The sequence below is a fragment of the Sylvia atricapilla genome, chromosome 19 (genome assembly GCF_009819655.1).
Source record: "Sylvia atricapilla isolate bSylAtr1 chromosome 19, bSylAtr1.pri, whole genome shotgun sequence".
Classification (NCBI taxonomy): domain Eukaryota; kingdom Metazoa; phylum Chordata; class Aves; order Passeriformes; family Sylviidae; genus Sylvia; species Sylvia atricapilla.
Genome location: NC_089158.1, coordinates 8274944 through 8292956, shown reverse-complemented (window position 1 = coordinate 8292956; position 18013 = coordinate 8274944). Strand labels below are relative to the sequence as shown.

The 18013-nt window shown below is 49.2% G+C and overlaps 1 protein-coding gene across 1 annotated transcript in view; it reads right to left on the bottom strand.

Moving 5' to 3' along the window:
• The window catches only part of COL5A1 (collagen type V alpha 1 chain), a 137006-nt gene that overhangs the window by 59679 nt on the left and 59314 nt on the right, over window positions 1-18013 (bottom strand). The window contains 8 exon segments of the mRNA XM_066332902.1: window positions 1616-1690; window positions 5787-5849; window positions 6055-6096; window positions 9687-9743; window positions 10059-10211; window positions 13101-13349; window positions 13471-13617; window positions 15222-15353. Of these exon segments, the coding sequence (XP_066188999.1) occupies window positions 1616-1690; window positions 5787-5849; window positions 6055-6096; window positions 9687-9743; window positions 10059-10211; window positions 13101-13349; window positions 13471-13617; window positions 15222-15353 (918 nt within the window).

Below are 18013 nucleotides of genomic sequence, written 5' to 3'. Positions count from 1 at the left end.
CTGCAAAGTGTAGTTGAAAGCAATTTGCAAGTTCCCGTGTGGAAACAGTCTCGGTATGAAAGGTTTGTTAACACAACAGCTTATTCTTGGGTTGGAAAGTGCACAAATATCTGAATAAACAATAAGATTTGTTCCATGAGACCCGCATAAAGGAAAAATGTGAATGACCTGAATCTTAGCACTTACACACAAATCACCTCCTGACCAATATGTGAAGTGGTAAAAAACCTACCAGCCAATGGGTGCTGCACACGAGGTCTGTGAAAACTGCATAAAATTAGTGATGTGAATAAAGAATTGGCTTTTCCTGCATGAGCACAATGGAGTTTTGGCTGACTTACTTCAACACCCCCTCAGCAGGCTGGGCCTGAGCAGCTCCATTCAGCACCACTGCCCCAAACCCATCCCAGTGCTCCCAGCCCTCCCCGTCAGCCCCAGTGCCCTCGGGTCACCCAGCTCAGGGCCACCAAGGGAGCGCTGCCCAGGCACTGCCAGCTCGGGGTGGCACACAATGAGGGGGATTGTGAGCTTGGGGACCTCACACACCACATTCAGCACCAGCACAGGCTCTCCCAGGGCTGGAATTCCCTGCTCTCCTCTCCCAGGGCTGGAATTCCCTTTTCTCCCAGGACTGCCATTCCCTGCTCTCCCAGGGCTGGCATTCCCTTTTCTCCCAGGGCTGGCATTCCCTTTTCTCCCAGGGCTGGCATTCCCTTTTCTCCCAGGGCTGGCATTCCCTGCTCTCCTCTCCCAGGGCTGGAATTCCCTGTTTTCCCAGGGCTGGAATTCCCTGTTCTCCTCTACCAGAACTGGCATTCCCTGTTCTCCCAGGGCTGGAATTCCCTGTTCTCTCAGGCTGCCATTCCCTTTTCTCCCAGGACTGGCATTCCCTGCTCTCCTCTCCCAGGGCTGGCATTCCCTGCTCTCCCAGGGCTGGAATTCCCTTTTCTCCCAGGGCTGGCATTCCCTGCTCTCCCAGGGCTGGAATTCCTTTTTCTCCCAGGGCTGGAATTCCCTGCAGTTCTTTCCCAGAGTTGACATTCCCTGCTGTCCAGGAGGAGATGGTGTGGTTGCCTCAGGTTATTTGTGCAGCTCTGGACAAAGCTGAGCTGCTGGAGCTGTCAGAGGTTCCTGAGTGTAGGACAGAGGGTTCTGCCTGGAATTTTGGCTTTTGGAGGTATCTTCAGTTGTTCCTTCATGGTTTTGTCTCTCTCTGTCCAGTCAGAAACACTGCAGCTTATTCAGAATTCAAGAAATGTTTGGGTGTTTCTCTCAGGCACAGGGTGGGATTTCTGGGCTTGTCCTGCACAGTGCCAGGAGCTGCACTCAATAATCCCTGTGGGTTCCTTCCACCTCGGGACATTCCATGGTTTTTTATCATTATCCATCACTTCTGGAAACTTTAACCTGCCTTGGATTTTGACTGAGCTCCCGTGCTTTGTAAAAAGTCAATTTACAACCAGAACCATTCAGATCCATCTTTTACCTCAAGGAAAACGTGTCCTTGGGATAAAGGAGATGGGAGATTTCAATGCAAGAAGGGGCATTAAACAGCAGCAAAACAAAAAAATAATCTGATTCATTCTAATCCTTTTTCAGTTCTGTTTGTACTCACAGGCAACATCAGCATTGTCCCTGGTGGTCCTGGCAATCCATCAGCTCCTGGGAGACCTGGGCGTCCAGGTGGGCCCTGAAAAAAGAAGAAAAAATTCAAATAAACTTCTAAAATATCCTTTTGGATCTGTCTGTGCATTAAGAGCTGTGGTTCTGTCACGATATTGTCGTCACGACAGGGATTGAGCTCGTGGGGATCCCCATTTTCCTTAAATTTTCTTTATTCCCTCCTCTTCCATCCTGTTTCCAGGGTCTGCCTCGTGCAGGACTGGAGTGAGAAATGGAAGTCCCTGCAATGCTCCAAGTGAATGGAATCAATGTTTAGTTGGATCGGTTAAAACCTATTTAAAAACCCCCCAAAATATGAAATTCCTAATTTAGGGTCAGTGAGAGAGAAATGGAGGAAGATTAATTCATTCCTGCACAGGTTCAGTGAGCTGGGTCATTTCATTTTTCTCTCTTCTGTCTTTTTAATTTAAAAAAAATATATTTATTTTTAATTTTTTTTTAATTTTTATTTTATTATAGCTTTGAGGCTCCTTCCACCTCCAGCAGAGTGATCCTGTCAGGGGCTGGAAATCAGCCCAAATCCATGGATATCCAGAGCTGTGCTGGTTAACACCAGTGCAGGATCTTTAACTGGCACTAAAGAAACTGGTGGGCGGTAAAAGATCCATTGATAAAGCCATAAAAAATCAAATACAGCCAATTTTCTTTCTGGCAAAAAACCAAAAAGCAAACAAACAACCCCAAAACAAAACCAAAAACAACAAAAACAAACAGGGAAAAAAAAAAAAAAAAAAAAAAAAAAAAAAGAGAGAGAGAAAGGAAAACTGAGGTTAACCCAGATTTCCTCCTCATTCCAGTGACCCCATATTCAAATGAGGGTGGCATCAACCTCATTGATCCGTGGCTAATTGCAAATTTCACAGCAGTTTAAGGCAACTTTACCACATCCAGCCAGGCCAAGAAAAGCCTCGTTTTGCGGCCAACAGCTCAGGACTGAGGACTTGGCCACTCCTTTAGTTAGGAAACACCAATAATAAATGGATTTATGGAGAACTGACTCCCTTGGAAGGGCAAGGACTGAACGTTTCTGTCGTTCTCGCTCTCCTCGACCTGCCTGCAGCCTGTTCAGCCCCCAGAAAAAAACATGAAAATACAAAATTCTGCCACAAATCTCTCACACACGGGGGGCACCAAAAAGCCAGAAAGTCATGAGGTCACCCTACAAGGGAGGAGGGAAAGATAAATAGGTATAATATTAAATATATATATATATAATTTATATATGTGTATGTATGTAATATGTAATATGTAATATACAATATAAAACCTGGTATATATTATATATTGTATATTATATATTGTATGTTGTATATTACATGTTATATGTTATATGTATGTAGGACATATATAGCACCTGAAAATCAGAATATTTTAACAAAACAACCCAACAGACCCAACAACCACAAGATTTGGTGCCTTATCCTTGCCCCAGCACATCCATTTTCCCAGCCAGGCTGGACACGTTTGCTCAGCCCAACCCAGAGTCCTCGACCCCACCGAGATCCCATCCCAGCCCCATCTGTTGGAGCAGAAACACCACAGATAATTCAGGCTTGTTTTATATGATAAATTTTCTTTTTTCTCTTCTCCTTTTAACTCCAGCCCTGCCTGTGATGGAGCAAAGCTGAGCTCATTTATCTCTGCTGACAAATGTTGATGCAGAGCTTTTATCCATAAACGCCTCTTTTTGTCTCAGGCTGGGTGTGGGAGGTCTTTCCCTGGTGGAATGGATCAGCAAGGGGTGGCTGTGGAGGGGGGAAAAGGAGGAAAATCAAACCCATAAAGCACTTTGGAAATTTTAAATTCATGAACGCCTGGAAGAAATGCAGCCTGCCAGGGCCTGGGTGTAAATCTGCGTGGTTCTCGTCATGGAAATGGGGATTTGCTGATATACAGCAGCCAGGGAGGGGCACTTCAGCTCCCTCAGTGCTCTGAAACACCAGGCTGAGAGCAAAACCCAGGTGAGATTCCTATGGAATGGTTAAACTGGAACCTGGGGGTGTCTGTGACAGTGAGAGTGGGACCAGCAGCCCACGGCGCTCAGCTTGAAAATTCACCAAGTATCTTTCCCTCGATGGTTATTTTGCAGCCCTGGTCAGGAAATTACATCCTAGGAGATGTTTCTGGCAGGTTTGGGAGTCTCCTGGTGAAGGCAGCACTCAGGAAAAGCAGTACCCTGGAAAGCCAAATCAGATTTTTACCCAGAAGCCAAATAAGGATTTTTAGGGATCCTGTTGTACTTCTGCAGTGCAAAACCATCCTCAGGGCAGTGATTCCTTTGGGATCCAATGGCTGGAAGGTTTGGGAAGGTGAAGATATTTTGTGATGACCTCCCAGAGCCCCGAATTCCCAAACAAACGCCGGGCTGGGTGAGGGGGCTGCAGTTTGCTCTGATGCTGCAGCTCATCCCCTTCAAAACAACACATTTTCCCACTTCCTTCCTCGCAGTCTGGAGCCCCCATGGAACAGCTCTGTGCCATATTTCCTTCTTCCCACTGCTCCAGGAAAGCTGCCTAAGTCATCCCAAAGCATCCTGAGCCCTCCTGGAACCTCCCACAGCCAGGCTGCTCCTCAGCTCTGCTGCTGACACCAACTCCTCTGTGCCTCCTCAAATCCCTGATGGAGGGAGAAGCTTTAAATAAATAAATAAAGCTCTTTTTTTTTTTTTTTCTTTAAAAAAATGAATAAAGCAGAGCTAAATGAGAGTTGGCCAATATTAACAGAGCTGACTGTTGTTGGGCTATTAATTCATTGCACCTGCCTGGGAGCAGATAAAAAAAAAATCTCTTTATCAGATGCAGGCAGAGGGAACGTTCCTCACTGTACACGGGGAGGGGAAGGGTCATGTAAATTCATGAGCTCCACTCTCAGGGTTAATAATAAACAAATTAGAAGAGGAGCTGCTCTAATTGAAAAGGAAGGTTTTAATATAGCTGCAGCTGGTGGCTCTGGCGAGTTCATCACTTCTCTGTGCACACTGTGCTGTGTGACAGTGCTGGACACTGGCAGGAGCAGGACGTGCAGCCTGTGCTAGAATCCAAATTATTCCTTTTCACTGGAGGGCGTGGAGCAGCAGCAGGGACAGAGTGTCTGCTGCCTCTCCTTGGCTCTGCAGGGCTGTTCCAGAGGAGCTGGGCCAGCAAATATCTGCATCTGCCTGGACAAATGACAGGGACAGAGAGAGAGAGCGCCAGCGCCGTGTCCCCAGGGTCAGCATCCAGCCTGCCGGGAATGCGGGAAGAGAAGGGAGAGCTGGGCAGCAGGATGGAGACAAAGCAAAAAAAGGGGATGAAAATGGAAATCCTGAGAAGGTTGGAGACCCTCAGAAGCCAAAGGAGGATTTTTGAGGCTCGCCCTGGAGCGGTGAGAGATGCAAAGCACTCGCAGCTCAGGCACCGTGTGTGAATTGTGCGGAGCTCCTGTGCCAGGGCAGGGGCGCAGTGCCACAAGGGTTAAGGCAGGCTGAGGAGCAATGTCCCCCTCGGGCTGAGCTGGGATTGACTTTCCCAGCTGGCAGAGATCGATGGAGCACAGGCCACCAGAAATGTCATTACTGCTCCAGCAGGAAATGCAGCAGCGCTGCAAACCAGGGCAGCAACAACCCACCTGGGCACAAGAATTTCCCTCTGGGAGCAGCTTGGGACAGGGAAAGGCCACAGGGAAAGAGCCTGGCATGTCCCCAGGACCATCCTGGAGCACAGCAAGGCCAAGCCCTCTGCCAGGACTCACAGAGCAGCTGGAATGAGGGTGCAGAATCCCAGCTGAGCTCCATCCCCTGTGCTGGGGACTCTTGGTGTGTTTGCTCCTCCTGTTTCCCAAACAGCCAAAAGGCACAGGGAGAGAGCAGGAGGTTTTGCAGCCTTAATATTGGTTTTGAGTTGGAAAATGGCTTCGTGCATTTGAGTATTGAGGATTTCCCAACTCTTTTTTTTTTTTTTTTCCCCTGGATGCAAAGCTCTTCCCCATCTCCCACCATGAATTCCTTTGGGAATTGCTCTCACGGGATGAACGGGGATTTTAACAGGATTTTTAAGGCTCTGGGGAGACCCCACTCTGCCCAAACAAACCCACCCAGGAAAGAGGAGAAAACCACGGCCACTCACCCTCTCCCCTGGGTCACCCATTAAGCCCACGGGTCCAGTTGGTCCTGGAGGTCCTGGAAGACCCTGGCAGAGAAAAAAGGGAAAAAAAAACCCTAAGCCACGAAAACGTGTTATTAGTTGTAGCAGATTTCTATGAGCGGCGGGAAAAGATTTTGAGCTCTCTGTTTATTTTTTTGCACCAGAAAATCCACCCCAAAGCTCCCTGTGTGCACGTGTGTGGCAGATGGGAGCATCCCACACCCGGAACAAGGGGGAAAATGCCACTTACTGCTGGGCCTTCGGGACCAGGGGGGCCTTCCACCAGCATGCCCTGAGCAAGAGGAAGGGAAAAAAAAGTGGTTAAATACATCCTCAAAGTCATTCTGACCACTGGGAAAAGCCCAGAGCTTGATGTGTTAAATATTTCAGCTCTTGGCTGCTGCATGGAGACATCCCAGAGCTGGAGGGCTTCCACTCCCTCTGGGTGACTTCTCCCAGAGGTGCAGAGGATCTTGGAAAAGCCAAATATTGTGCATTTAAATCCCAGAGAAGAGCATCAGCCCCAGCACAGCATCACCTTCCCCACCACAACCTTCTCCCTTTGCTCAGATCTAGGGAAAAAGCAAATCCTGGACTTTTTCTGGCCTTGATGGTGCTAATGCTTGAGGAAAAAGCTTCTCCTAAACCTAAAGCTAGAGCTTGAGGAAAAAGCTTCTCCTAAATCTAACAAGAATTTAGCACTCAAACTGCAAGGTGCTTTTCGAAATATTTTGTCATCCCTTTAGATCAGATCTATCCTGCACTCAGGAAAATTAAGGTTTGGGTTTTTTTGTTTTTTTTTTTTTTTTTCCACTTGTGAGTATGGGAGAGGAAGGAAAAGAAACCTCCCAATCCACCTGGGAGGATGCTTTCCAGAAGGGATCAGGATAATGTTTTTGGGAAGAGTTCTGTCCCTCTTCTCTCTGGATCAGAGATAAAGCAGAGCCCAGGCTGAGTCAGCAATTCCCAGCTCACCTGTGGCCATTTTCCCTAAGGGATGAAATCCTGTGAAAATCTGTGGAGGAGCAGTTGGCTCCTGTGGGAGAAGCCGTGCAGGGGCTGCTTTGGGGTCACCCTAAACTGTTCTCAGGCTCTGCTGCCAAAAAGCCTCAGCTGACCCCAGTGCAACCGAGCTGAACGAATCTGAAATGTCTGCTGGAGAATCCAGGCATTCCTGCCCTGAAAAAACCACACTCCCTAAGCCCAGAGCAGCAAAAAAACCCAAAAAATAACCTAAACCAGGCTGCCACGAGCCAGCCTTGCTTCCATCAGGATTTCTGCACCAAAAAATGCGTGGCCAGCTCTATTTCCTGCCTTCCCTGGTGTCCAGGCTCATTGTCACGGCGTTTAAAATCCCAGTGAAGGTCTGGGATTCATCCCAGCTGGATGTGGGAGGGGACATTTGCTGCTGCCACCACGGAGGAGCCTCAGCAGGGAGGGATTCAGGTCCCGGGCTTCACCCCGTGCCCCGTTTCAGGTTCAGCCACGGAAATATTTCACTGGGTGGGAGTTAGGGGTGAGCTCCACACGCCTGTCCTCTGAGCTGCAGGGAAGTCCCAGCTCATGGACACCCCAAAATCCATCCCAGGATAGGGATACCCCAAAATCCACCCTTGTTGAGCTTCCAGCACATGGACACCCCAAAATCCTTCCCAGGATAGGGCCATCCCAAAATCCATCCTTATTGAGCTCCCAGAGTATGAATAACCCAAAATCCACCCTCCTTGAGATCCCAGCTTATGGACACCCCAAAATCCATCCTTTTTTGGGACCAGTGATGGCACATTCTGGTGTGACAGTTTCTAAAACATGAATTAATCAGAGTGCAGAGGGTCCCAGCCCACCCAGGAGGTTTTTGGGGTGCTGCTGTGAGCACACACAGCACCAAGGCTCTGCCTCCCAGGACACGCCTCCTCAGGGGGAAAGGTCACGGATAATTGGCCCGTTTGGGATGCAAACAACATCCTTGGCATCTTCCCATATTTATCTGCTGGTTTATGTCAGGCTCTGGCCTTGGGGACATCTGGAGATTCTCCTTGGCAAGGAAGAGTCTCCTTGTTTCCACGGATGCTCATCAATGGGAGCGATGGAAACGTGGGAAGGTTTTAGGGGCAGCACCAGTGGGGTGATCCCATTGAGGGGGGAAAGCCAACCATGGATTTGGGATTGTCCCAGGGGAAAGCAGGGCAAGGCTTCTGCTTCAGACCCCACCCACGAGTGAAGCCAACGTCCCAAAACCAGCTCGAAATCCTGCTGGAATTCAGAGGTGCTGAGCAAACCCTCCCTGAAGCTGAGCACCAAGGTCCCCCCAAAACCACCGAGGGCTCTGAGGAGGCACCAGCAGCCTGATGAGCTCCCAGCCGGGACATTTGGGCATCCCTGCATCCCTCCTCTCCATCCCTCCTGCCCCTGCCCTGCCCCGCTGCCTCCAGCAAGTGTCAGCACAGAGCAAGGATTGAAGGACAGCTGGGATTGAAAGGGAAAGGAGGGAAAATCCAGCAGAATCCAACTCTGTGCTAAGGTTTTATTTCCCTTCTCCTGCAGCTCCCATCAAAAACTTAAAAAAAAAAATAAAATAAAATAAGAGCTAAAGAGCGAAGCAAATCCGAATTTCGCTGCTCAGGAGGAGCTGCACGGAGAGGGACAAGGCAGCATTTGGTCTTGTTTACTTTCTGGCAAAAGCCATCCGTGCTCCAGTGTTTTGAAACAGCGAAGGCGGCCAAATTCTTTCTGGATGATTAAACTTAACTATTTGGTTCGCTTTGGAGCTTTTCAAGGCTGGGTTTCTGCCCCCTTCCCTTCCCTGCCCACCCCTCTGATAAGGAAATTCCTTTTGTTGGCACAGTGAGAGAGCCAGGAAGGAAGAGAAGGAAGGAAAAGTTCGGAAATGTTTTTGTAAGGGACTCAATTGGAGTTTTTGCAGCCACCCTGAGTTTTGCCTGGCTCCCCTCCTTGCCACCTGCAGGGATTTCAGGTGAAAGAGGAAAAGGAGGAAAAACTGAAAGGGAAAGAATGGGCTCAGGGTGCTGGGCTGGCCCTAAGCCAAGGAAAATGAGGTTAATTGAGCTGTGGGTGCACAGCCAGCAGGAGCTCAGCCCTGGGACCGGGCTGGGGGCAGGTGGGTGCACAAGGAGCTGATCCCCCAATTCCAGGACGGGCAGGAGCAGGGATGGGGATACCTGGGCATCCCGGCACACAGAGAAGGGGAAAAAAAATGGGAATTAACCAAGAGCATCTTGCTCTGCTCGCAGCCAGCCCCACCTCGGGGTGCTGGGTTGGGCACCCACAGCTTTTGCAGAGTGCAGAGGGCACAAAGAGCTTGGAGTTTGTCCTTTAGGAGGAAAACCAACCTCAAAATCAGGGCAGAAATATGAAAGGGGTTTCCACCCCGGGGAGGACGTGAAGGAAAAGCTGGTGGGACTGTGGAGCTGGTGCAGGGAGCAAACCTCTCCACATCTCTGTGCAGGGAGTGATTTTATATTTCTTTATTCCCACCGGGATGAACCCATTGGTGGCTCAATTAAAGGCAGCCCCAAGCTTTTTGGAGGTCAGGGTAGGATAGGAGCTGGGTGCTCCAGGGGCACTCCCAAACTCCTCAGGGATCCTGCCCCCTTCCTATCACTTCAGTCCTAAGCTTTATTTTGATAAATGAGAGATTTCATGGGAATTCTTGCACTTCCCTCACGATTTAGGTCACTCCTTGAAGCTTTTTAAAAAAATATAATTATATAATTACAGTGTGTTATATTAAATGAACCAGAGAATTCTTTCATGGAAAATTTCCTTCCCAGCTGTCCCACTGAGAACAAATTCTCTGCACCTTTTTCCATGGGGGAAAAACCCAAAAAAACCAACAAACCCCCAAACCCAGGTGCTCCTTACCGGCTCAATAATGGCAGGTTCCCCTTTTTGCCCCTTCTCACCCCTGGGGCCACCGATCTGTGAGACACAAGGAAACAAAAAACCAGACAGTCAGAGAGGACATTGCCATCATCATCACCATCACCATCATCATCACCATCATCATCACCATCATCATCACCACCACCAATCCCAGCAGGAGCTGGAGATCCTGGCACAACCCTGCTGAGTTTCCAGTGCAGCTCCTCCTTGTTTAAACACAAGCTGCAGATGGGTGAACCCTCGTGGGGTTTTTTGGATTTTTTTTTTTTGCACTAATTCTGCTCTGAATTATAAAAGGACCAACTTTTTTTGAAGCGGGATTTCCCCTGGATGGAGCAGAAACCCCCTCACCCCTTCGTAGATGGTGTCCTGGTTGGCTGGCATGCCGGGGCCGATGTCGGGAGACGCTGTCCTGTCGTAATAATTGTCGTAATAATTCCCATCGTACTCCTTGATGGTTTCCTCAGTGAAATCTTTATCCAGGTCATCCCCTCCTTGAGCAGCCTGGAGAGGAAAGAGCAGCAATGGGTCAGGCTGGGGACCTCTCCTAGCTGGACGTGCTGGGATCTTAATGTGTTGTTATGTTAAGGGTTTTTTGTTTTTTTTTTTTAATAAATCCCTGATTTATTAAGGGTATTAAGGATTTTAATAAATCCTTGATTTTTTTTTGCAAAATGAGGATGATTTACGATAGCAGTGGCAAGGGGAAGAAACCTGGAGAAAAGTTAAATTCTGGAATTTTGAAGTCTCCAGCGGCAGAGAGACAGACAGAGAAGCTTCATGTCAAATATACACCCTGGCTTTCCCTGGGATTCCTTCACTGATCCCCAGTAAAACGCTGTGAGTAAAAAAGTCGGAGTGAGGAAAACAAAATGCAGCACAAAGCTTGTGTCAGGAGGATCCTGCAGACTCCAAATGCCTGAAGAAAGAGGTAATGGAAGTCTCAAGCTCCAAATCCTCCTCATCTCTCACGGCCTCGGTGTTGGAGGCTCTGGATTATCGAGCCCAAGGAGCCCCACATCCGTTCCCAGATCTCCAAACCCACGATGTGTCTCTGTGGGTGTCCAATTACAGCAGGAAATGTGGAAAAACCCGAGTTCTGTCCTGTGAAAACCTCCCGTTTGTTTAGTCTGGGATCCAATCTGCGCCCGGGCTCATCCCAGGAGCAGGAATTTCCTTACAAATGCGACGCCTTAATCCCTGGATCCTCTCAGAATCCTTTCAGCTGCCACGGAGCACAGCAAGGACATCCAGCCAAGGCTCAGAATTTCCTTGCTGCTCTCCATGTCCCCGTGCTCCCAGCAGCCTGGCAGGCACAGCCCCTTGGCACCCCTCGCCCTGAGCAGCCCTGCAAAGAACAACATGTGCTAACAGAATTTATTTGGTTTCTTTCCTATCCAGGTGATGAACCAAAATAGTCCAGAGGTTGGGTTGTTTGCAGCGGTTCCTGGAGAAATTGCTCCTCATACTACGAATTCAAAGTCGTTTCGGTGTCATCACAACTTCCAGGCTTCTTTCTGTGCCCAAACTGCTTAGAACTCAGAAAGATGAGTCCAAATCCAGGAGGTTTTAAATTAAGACTAAGCCTAGAACTAACCCCACCTTCTCTTCTTACCTCTGGCCTTGGCAGAAGTGACAGTTTGGCAATTATCCAATTAGTCAGGATTATTTTTCCTTTGGGCCGGTTCAAATGGATCTGTTGCCATCGCACCCTCCTTCTTATCCTGGCTGAAATATTCCACTTGGTTTTGCACTTTGAAACCTTAAAACCCTAATCTTAAAAAAAAAATCTTATTCCTAAGGGTTTGGGGATAGCAGCAAATTGCATGAGATGAATATCAAAAGCTTCAGGTTTGATATTTTAATTGAGGTCCTCAGGTCTATTTGCATGGAAAGATGATATTTGGAATAAGTGGGCAGTTCCTTGCCTGAACTTTCCTCCTCTATTTCCTTTAACAACTGAAGTGGCCCTTGAGGCCTCCTCCTTCCTCTTTCACTCTTTTTTTATCTAAGGCCCCTCTATCCAATCTTTAATTCCTCTCTCTCTTAGAAAGTCCAAGTTTGGCCAAAGATTTCTGGCTCTTGGTCAGGAAATGGAAAACTTTCCCATCCGTGGGTTCCCTCAGGTTGGCTCCCTCCATTCCTGGAGCCTTTTCCTTCCTCCCTGCGCATCATTTTGGGCTCTCCAACCTCCTCCACCACATTTTGGCTGTCTGGATCCACTCCCTGCCCTTGGAGCAGCTGGATCTGCACCTGCTCGGCTCCAGCTTCTCAGATCTTTGCTTGGACACTTTCCCTGACACCTCTTCCCTCAAATTCCCAACTCCAGGGATCTTGGAGAACTTTTTGCTGTCTCTTTTGCCAGCCTTGAATTGTGACAGCCCCACAAGAAGTAATTCTCCACTGGAGAAGCCGCCCCTGAGCTCTCTCTGGGAATTAGGATGGGATTTGGAAGCATTACAGGGAATGGTGTGTGTTTGGAAGGATTTTGGAACTCATCCAGTTCCAAACCCTCACCACGGGCAGGGAGATCTTCCACTAGGGCAGAGAACAATCCCATGTTATCCCACCACGGATCCCCTTGCTGCTGCTCCTGGATAATGAAGGATTTGCCCGTTTAATGTCATTTATTTCCTTGCTCTGTGATCTCCACAGCTGCCCAAAAAATTCATCTCAGCCTCACCAACCTTCACCTATTTCAGCATCAACATGAAAAGCAAGAACTGGGCAAGCTTTAAGCACAGGAGAGTGTGGAGAGCAGCGTTTCAGCTGAAGGATGTTGAAGTGTGGGGAGGCAAAAGTTCAATATTCCAACAGGAAAAGCTGTGGGGCCTGGGCTGATCCCAGCTCTGAGCAGATCCACACACGGAATAAAGGGGCTCACGCCAGGTGGACGCAGCAGTTTTGGAATCAAGGCTTTGTCCCAGTGTTGGAATGTTGGTTTTTTGGGTTTTTTTTTTAAAGAAAACAAATTGAAAAACATGAAGATGCTTTTCAGTGCAAATGACAAAATGAAAAATATTGATGTTCTCCAGCAAATCAACATTTTAAGGATTTGTATTAATGTCTTTGGGATAAAAGGCTTTTACTGAGATTTTAACAGCAAACCCTCATTTCTCTTTTTGTCAGACAACCACTTCACCCGAGGAAATGCAGATGTCAATATGAGCAGCTTTTTCCAGGGGAATAATCCTTAACCAAATTCGAAATATCTGCATTCCCCACCCTGAAAAAAATCTGGAGTGAAAACATTTTACAAGAAACTTCCTCTCCCTGCAGCTGCCTGAACCACTTATGGATTTCCCATCTGGCTGCTCCCGTCTCCTTTGCTTCCAGGGCAATGAAACAGCAGAATTAATTAAAAAAAAATGAAAATTAATGAATTGGAATTACATCAGTCTCGTTGTAGGTGACAACAGTGCTCGTGGGGAGTTCAGCCTCCACTGCATTTTCAGTGAGGCCGCCCTGGGGATCGATTTCCTCGTTGTAGTTGAGATCTTCGTAGGGCATGGGGGTAAAATACTCCTCGTTGATGGTCTCGTAGTTGTACTCATCCACCAGGGGATCATCCACTGCTCCGTCCTCCTTGGGCTGCTTCCTGGGGTTCCCTCTCTCAGGGGGTGCTGTGGGAGCTGGAAATTCCTGTGGCGGGCAAGAAAACACCGCAATCAGAGAAACAAACAAAAAAAATAACCATTTCTGCATCACCCTCCACTTTTATAAAGGTTCACACCTCCACCCCTGCCAGGACCCGCCCCCGTACCTGCTCGGTTTCGGGTTTCTCTCCTGCAGCCACTGCAGGAGGGCCGGGTTTGGTGGTGGGGGCTTCTGGTTTGACGGCTTCATCCACATCCTCGTAGTAGGGGTACTCGTAGTAGTAAGTGTCCCCTTCTCCCTCCCCGTCCGGGTACTGCCAGGAGAGGAGGAGAAGGAGGGAATGAGGTGGGAGCAGCCAGAACGTGTCCCTGCCAGCTCCTTTGGACATCACAGGCTTCGCTCTGATAGCTGGGACAGGAGATTTTGGAAGAAATGCTTCCCTTGGAAGGTGGGGAGGCCTTGGAATGGGAGCTGTGGCTGCCCCATCCCTGGAGGTGTCCCAGGCCAAGGTTGGACACGGAGCAACCTGGGATGGTGCAAGGCATCCCTGCCACAGCAAAGGGTTGGAATTTGATAAAGTTGATAACCTTTAAGATCCTTCCAACCCAAACTAGTGGCTCTATGATATTTTTTTCAACCTGAAACCTCCCAGACCTGCCCCACCTGACCCTCTGGGAGAGGCACAGAAATCCCCTGAACCCCGCAGGTGCTCTGGTGCCGTTCCTGCACCAACAGCATCCCTGTGACTCCCCATCCACCTGCATCCTGACATCCCTCCTGCAGGCAGCAGGGCTTGGACAGGCAGATCCTTTTTCCACAAGGAGCCAGCCAGTCACCTTCAGCAAGAAACCCAAACAAAGGCTGGGCACGGCCCTGCTCCTGCATGGCCCAGCTCTCCCTGGCAGCCGGAGTGGAGGAGTTATTCCTATACGGAGCAACACAAGCCAGCTCTTGTTGGGCTGCTGGCTCCAAAAGAGGAGTTGTATTTTCCTTGCCGCCACAGATTTCCCACCAAAGCGCTGTTTTATTTGTCTTATTTATTGTTTCTGCAGAAGCGCCTGGCGGGAGCAGCGGCGGCGCTTTCCCCTCACCGTCAGCGTCCCAAAGCCCGGCTTAGGTGCTGGATTAATTTAATCCCAAAGATAAACTGGGAGGGCTGATGGCATTACTGGTTCGTGGGGATTCCCTGACCCTGCAGGTCTGGGCTCAGCTGAAAGCAGATCAGCCCCGGAGAGTGGCTCAGGACACCAGACAGCAACTGCAGCGAGCTGAGACCTCCTCAAAAAGGGCAAAATTCAGGTCATGTTAAAATTCAGCCACACCCAGACATTGCTGATTGGGCAGCGAACATGCAAATGCATCCTGCACCAGCCTTTTTTATGGTGTTTCCCTTTTTTTTTAAAAGGAAAGGCCTGGGATGAACCCGTCATACAAAAAGTGTTGGGCACAATAGATGACTTGGGAGCATTTCTGCCAAAAGGAAATTCAAAGCAAATCCAGGGGAAAAGTGGTTCTCCCTCCTTTAACGCCTGTTTCCCAGAATATTGAGGAAGAACTGTTTAATCCTTTTACAACTCCAACAGTTTAACTTGGAATTTAGGAACAGGTGCTTGTCTGGACAGGACAGGATCTGCCAGGGAAGGTCAATAATCCACACTTGGCTCACGTTGTCTGTCCTGTGTCTCTGAGCTCCAAGAGGATGTTCCTTTCAGTCTTTGGAAATGGGAGGAGCTCAGAAAGTCGGGAAACTCCCAAGAGCCAAACCCAGAACCTGCAAATTCTAAAAACCAAGTTCTATTTTCGACATTGGAGATGAGTTGTGGGGAAGCCGAGCGGGAGGAAGGAGCCACGTGTTTGTGAGGGTGCCACAAACCCAAATATTGGTGATGACGCCCCAAACCATGGCCAGAGACTCACGTATTCATCGGGGTTGGGGTCCTGGGACTGGGGGGCGTCGGGGATGGCGGTGTCACAGTCAGGGCTGTAGTGTTCACAGTACTCCAGCGCTGCCCGCGGGTCCGCCACGATCAGGAGCTGCTGGATGTCACCCTGCAGGAAGAGGAGCACACAGGGTCAGGGGTGGGGTGATGCTCGTGGAGACACCAGCCCCAGGCTGCAATCCAAGCCAGAAACACAAAGAAATTAAAAGTAAAACACGCGTGGCAGTGCCGCCTTCCTGCCATGGGCACGTCCCCTGAGATGAGGCAGGGGAAAAAAGAGCAGCTGCTTCTTTTGGGCTGCTCCACGAGGTGAGAACCTTCATCCCCAGCCCCAAATCCACCTCCCCAAAAGGCACATCACCCACTACAGCAGCACTGACAGCCCCCAGCAAGGCAAGTGCAGGAAAAAGAAGAGAAAAGAGCTTTGTACCACCCTCAAATCAGCAATAAAACACCTCTTTTCCACCTGGCCCTGTGCAGGGCTGCAGACTCACCCTGTCCAGTCCCAAAAGCTGCTTTTTGGCCTCAAAACTTCCCTGCTTCTCCCAGCCCACCAGCTGGTCTCGCATCACCCACCCCTTCTTCTTTTACATCTTGCCTCACCTCGACGTTCCACCAGCAACAGACACAGCGAGAGATCAGAAATGCATCTGATAAACCCAGAAAAGAGCCAAAGGGAGGCTTTATTTTATATTTTTTTTACTAAAACCCAGGTGCAGAGGAAGCTCATTAGGCAGCAGGGCTGGTTAATGGAGCAGCTGCTCCCTGAAGCCCGACGCAGCCACAGCCCGAAGGTCAGAGCAGAAATTGCTCTGGAGTTTCCTGAAGAGCCACCAAGCCGCTCAGCCACGGTGCCAAAATCCAGTTCATTCAGCAGACAGTTACATAAGACTTTACTACTTGGATGCTTGGAGCTGATATTTAATTAGGGGAGGGGAAAAAAAATAAAATTTCTTATTAAATAATAGACAAACATGGCTAAAGCATCAGGGGGAAAAGCAGGAGCAAAACTGGGAGGATGATTTGGGCAGTAATAGGAACCAGAAGCTCCAAAGGGAGCCTGGCCAGACTGGCAAACAGCCCTGTGGAAAAGGATATTTTTGAAATTGTGGGCCAAATCTGCCTTGGTGTTGCCGGATCATGGACATGTCCCACTGACTCCCCCCCAAAAAAAGGGAATGCTGTTCATATTTTGGGCAGAGATCCACTGGGAAAGGAGGTTGCCAGGAGGTCTGGACACATCAGCATTGGGGGAAGGAGCAGCTCAGAGCTGCCTGGAGCTCCCTCCTGCATTCCCAGGTTGTCACTTCCCTCCCTGCAGCAGCTCATGAACATCTGGGCACCTCTCAGACCTACCCCAGTCACCCTTCAAGGAGCATTCACTGGAGCTCGTTAGTCATTGTTTCCAGTGAATAACCTTTACAAAATTCACAGAGACGTCTGCAGAGTGGGTTTCAATTTTCCACTTTTAAAACGAGAAACATCTTTCCTTCCCTTTCCTTTTTCTTTTTTTTCTTCCTTTTTTTTTTTTTTTTTTTTTTTTAATATAAACCCAGTCTCGCCATTACTATTCCAGCTTTTTCTTTTGCAATGTAACCACCAAAACTAGGCTTAGAGTATTGGGAAAATAAAAAATTCCAAGTTTTTTCACCTCGTGGAGCATTTCCCTTTTCCGAGCAGCTCTGCCCATGGCACCCACGGGGGAACTGGGCCATGGTGGGACCTCCAGGACATCCCCCAGCGCTGGGCAGGGGTCCTGGGGGTGTCCTGGGGTTACTCAGGCCATCAATGACATCACCGTCTCCAAAGTCTCCAAAGGCACTCCGGAGCTCCAAACCTGTCCCTTTGGAATTCCCTCCAGCAGGGAACACTCAACCCGGCCAAGAAAACATGAAATTCAATGTGTGAAAACCCTTCCAGCTGCTATTTCTACCCACAGGACCTTGGCCACCCCTCGCTGACACCTCAGCTGAGCCATTTGTGTCCTCCTCTCCCTCAGGTGCTTAAAGCTTTTCCCCGTTGTCCATGGGAAGATGGGAAGTGCCCGGCATTGTTGGGATAAGCTGAAAGAAACCAGCCCCAAAGCAGACCTGGGACTCGTCTCCAAGAGGCAGGGGAGGCTGAAAAAGCTTTTTCTCCCTGATAAGGTTGGATTTACACCTCGTGGGGAGCTGATAGGCTGCATCCCATAAGTGACCAGGGCTGGAACTGCGTTTCCTCAAGGAGCAGATAAAGCAAGGAAAGGCATCTTGGCTAAACACAGTGCCAAAGGTTAAGCAGAAGAGAATTTGCTAAAGCTGGGGTTGTTTTTAGCCTCAGCTGATGGCAGCTCCCGAGCTGTGCACGGGGAGAAAACCTTGATCCCACCCTGCAGGAGCTTGGGCATCGTCAGCCTTGGAGAATATTGAGGGGCAAAAAAAGCCCCAAAAAACCAAACAAACCATCTGCAAATCCCTGGAGCCGGAGCAGAAGAGTGAAGGCACCAAAGGGCAGCGTGGGCCCCACAGTTTGTGCTGAGGGAGAGGAGGAGGCCGAGCAGGGGGAGCTTCCTGCTCATTCTGGGTCAGGAACTTGGGGAAATCAGTGCGTAACTGAATAAATTTGGGATGAGGGCAGCGCCAGGGAAGAGCATCAGATGGCTCCGTCAGAGCTCTCCACGCTCCAGCAGCATCACCACAGGCTCCTGTTTGCCCTTTCCTCTTCAAACCCAATCAACCACCCTGCCCAAAGCTCATCCTTGTCTTGTATCCTGCAAAAATCCAGGAGAAC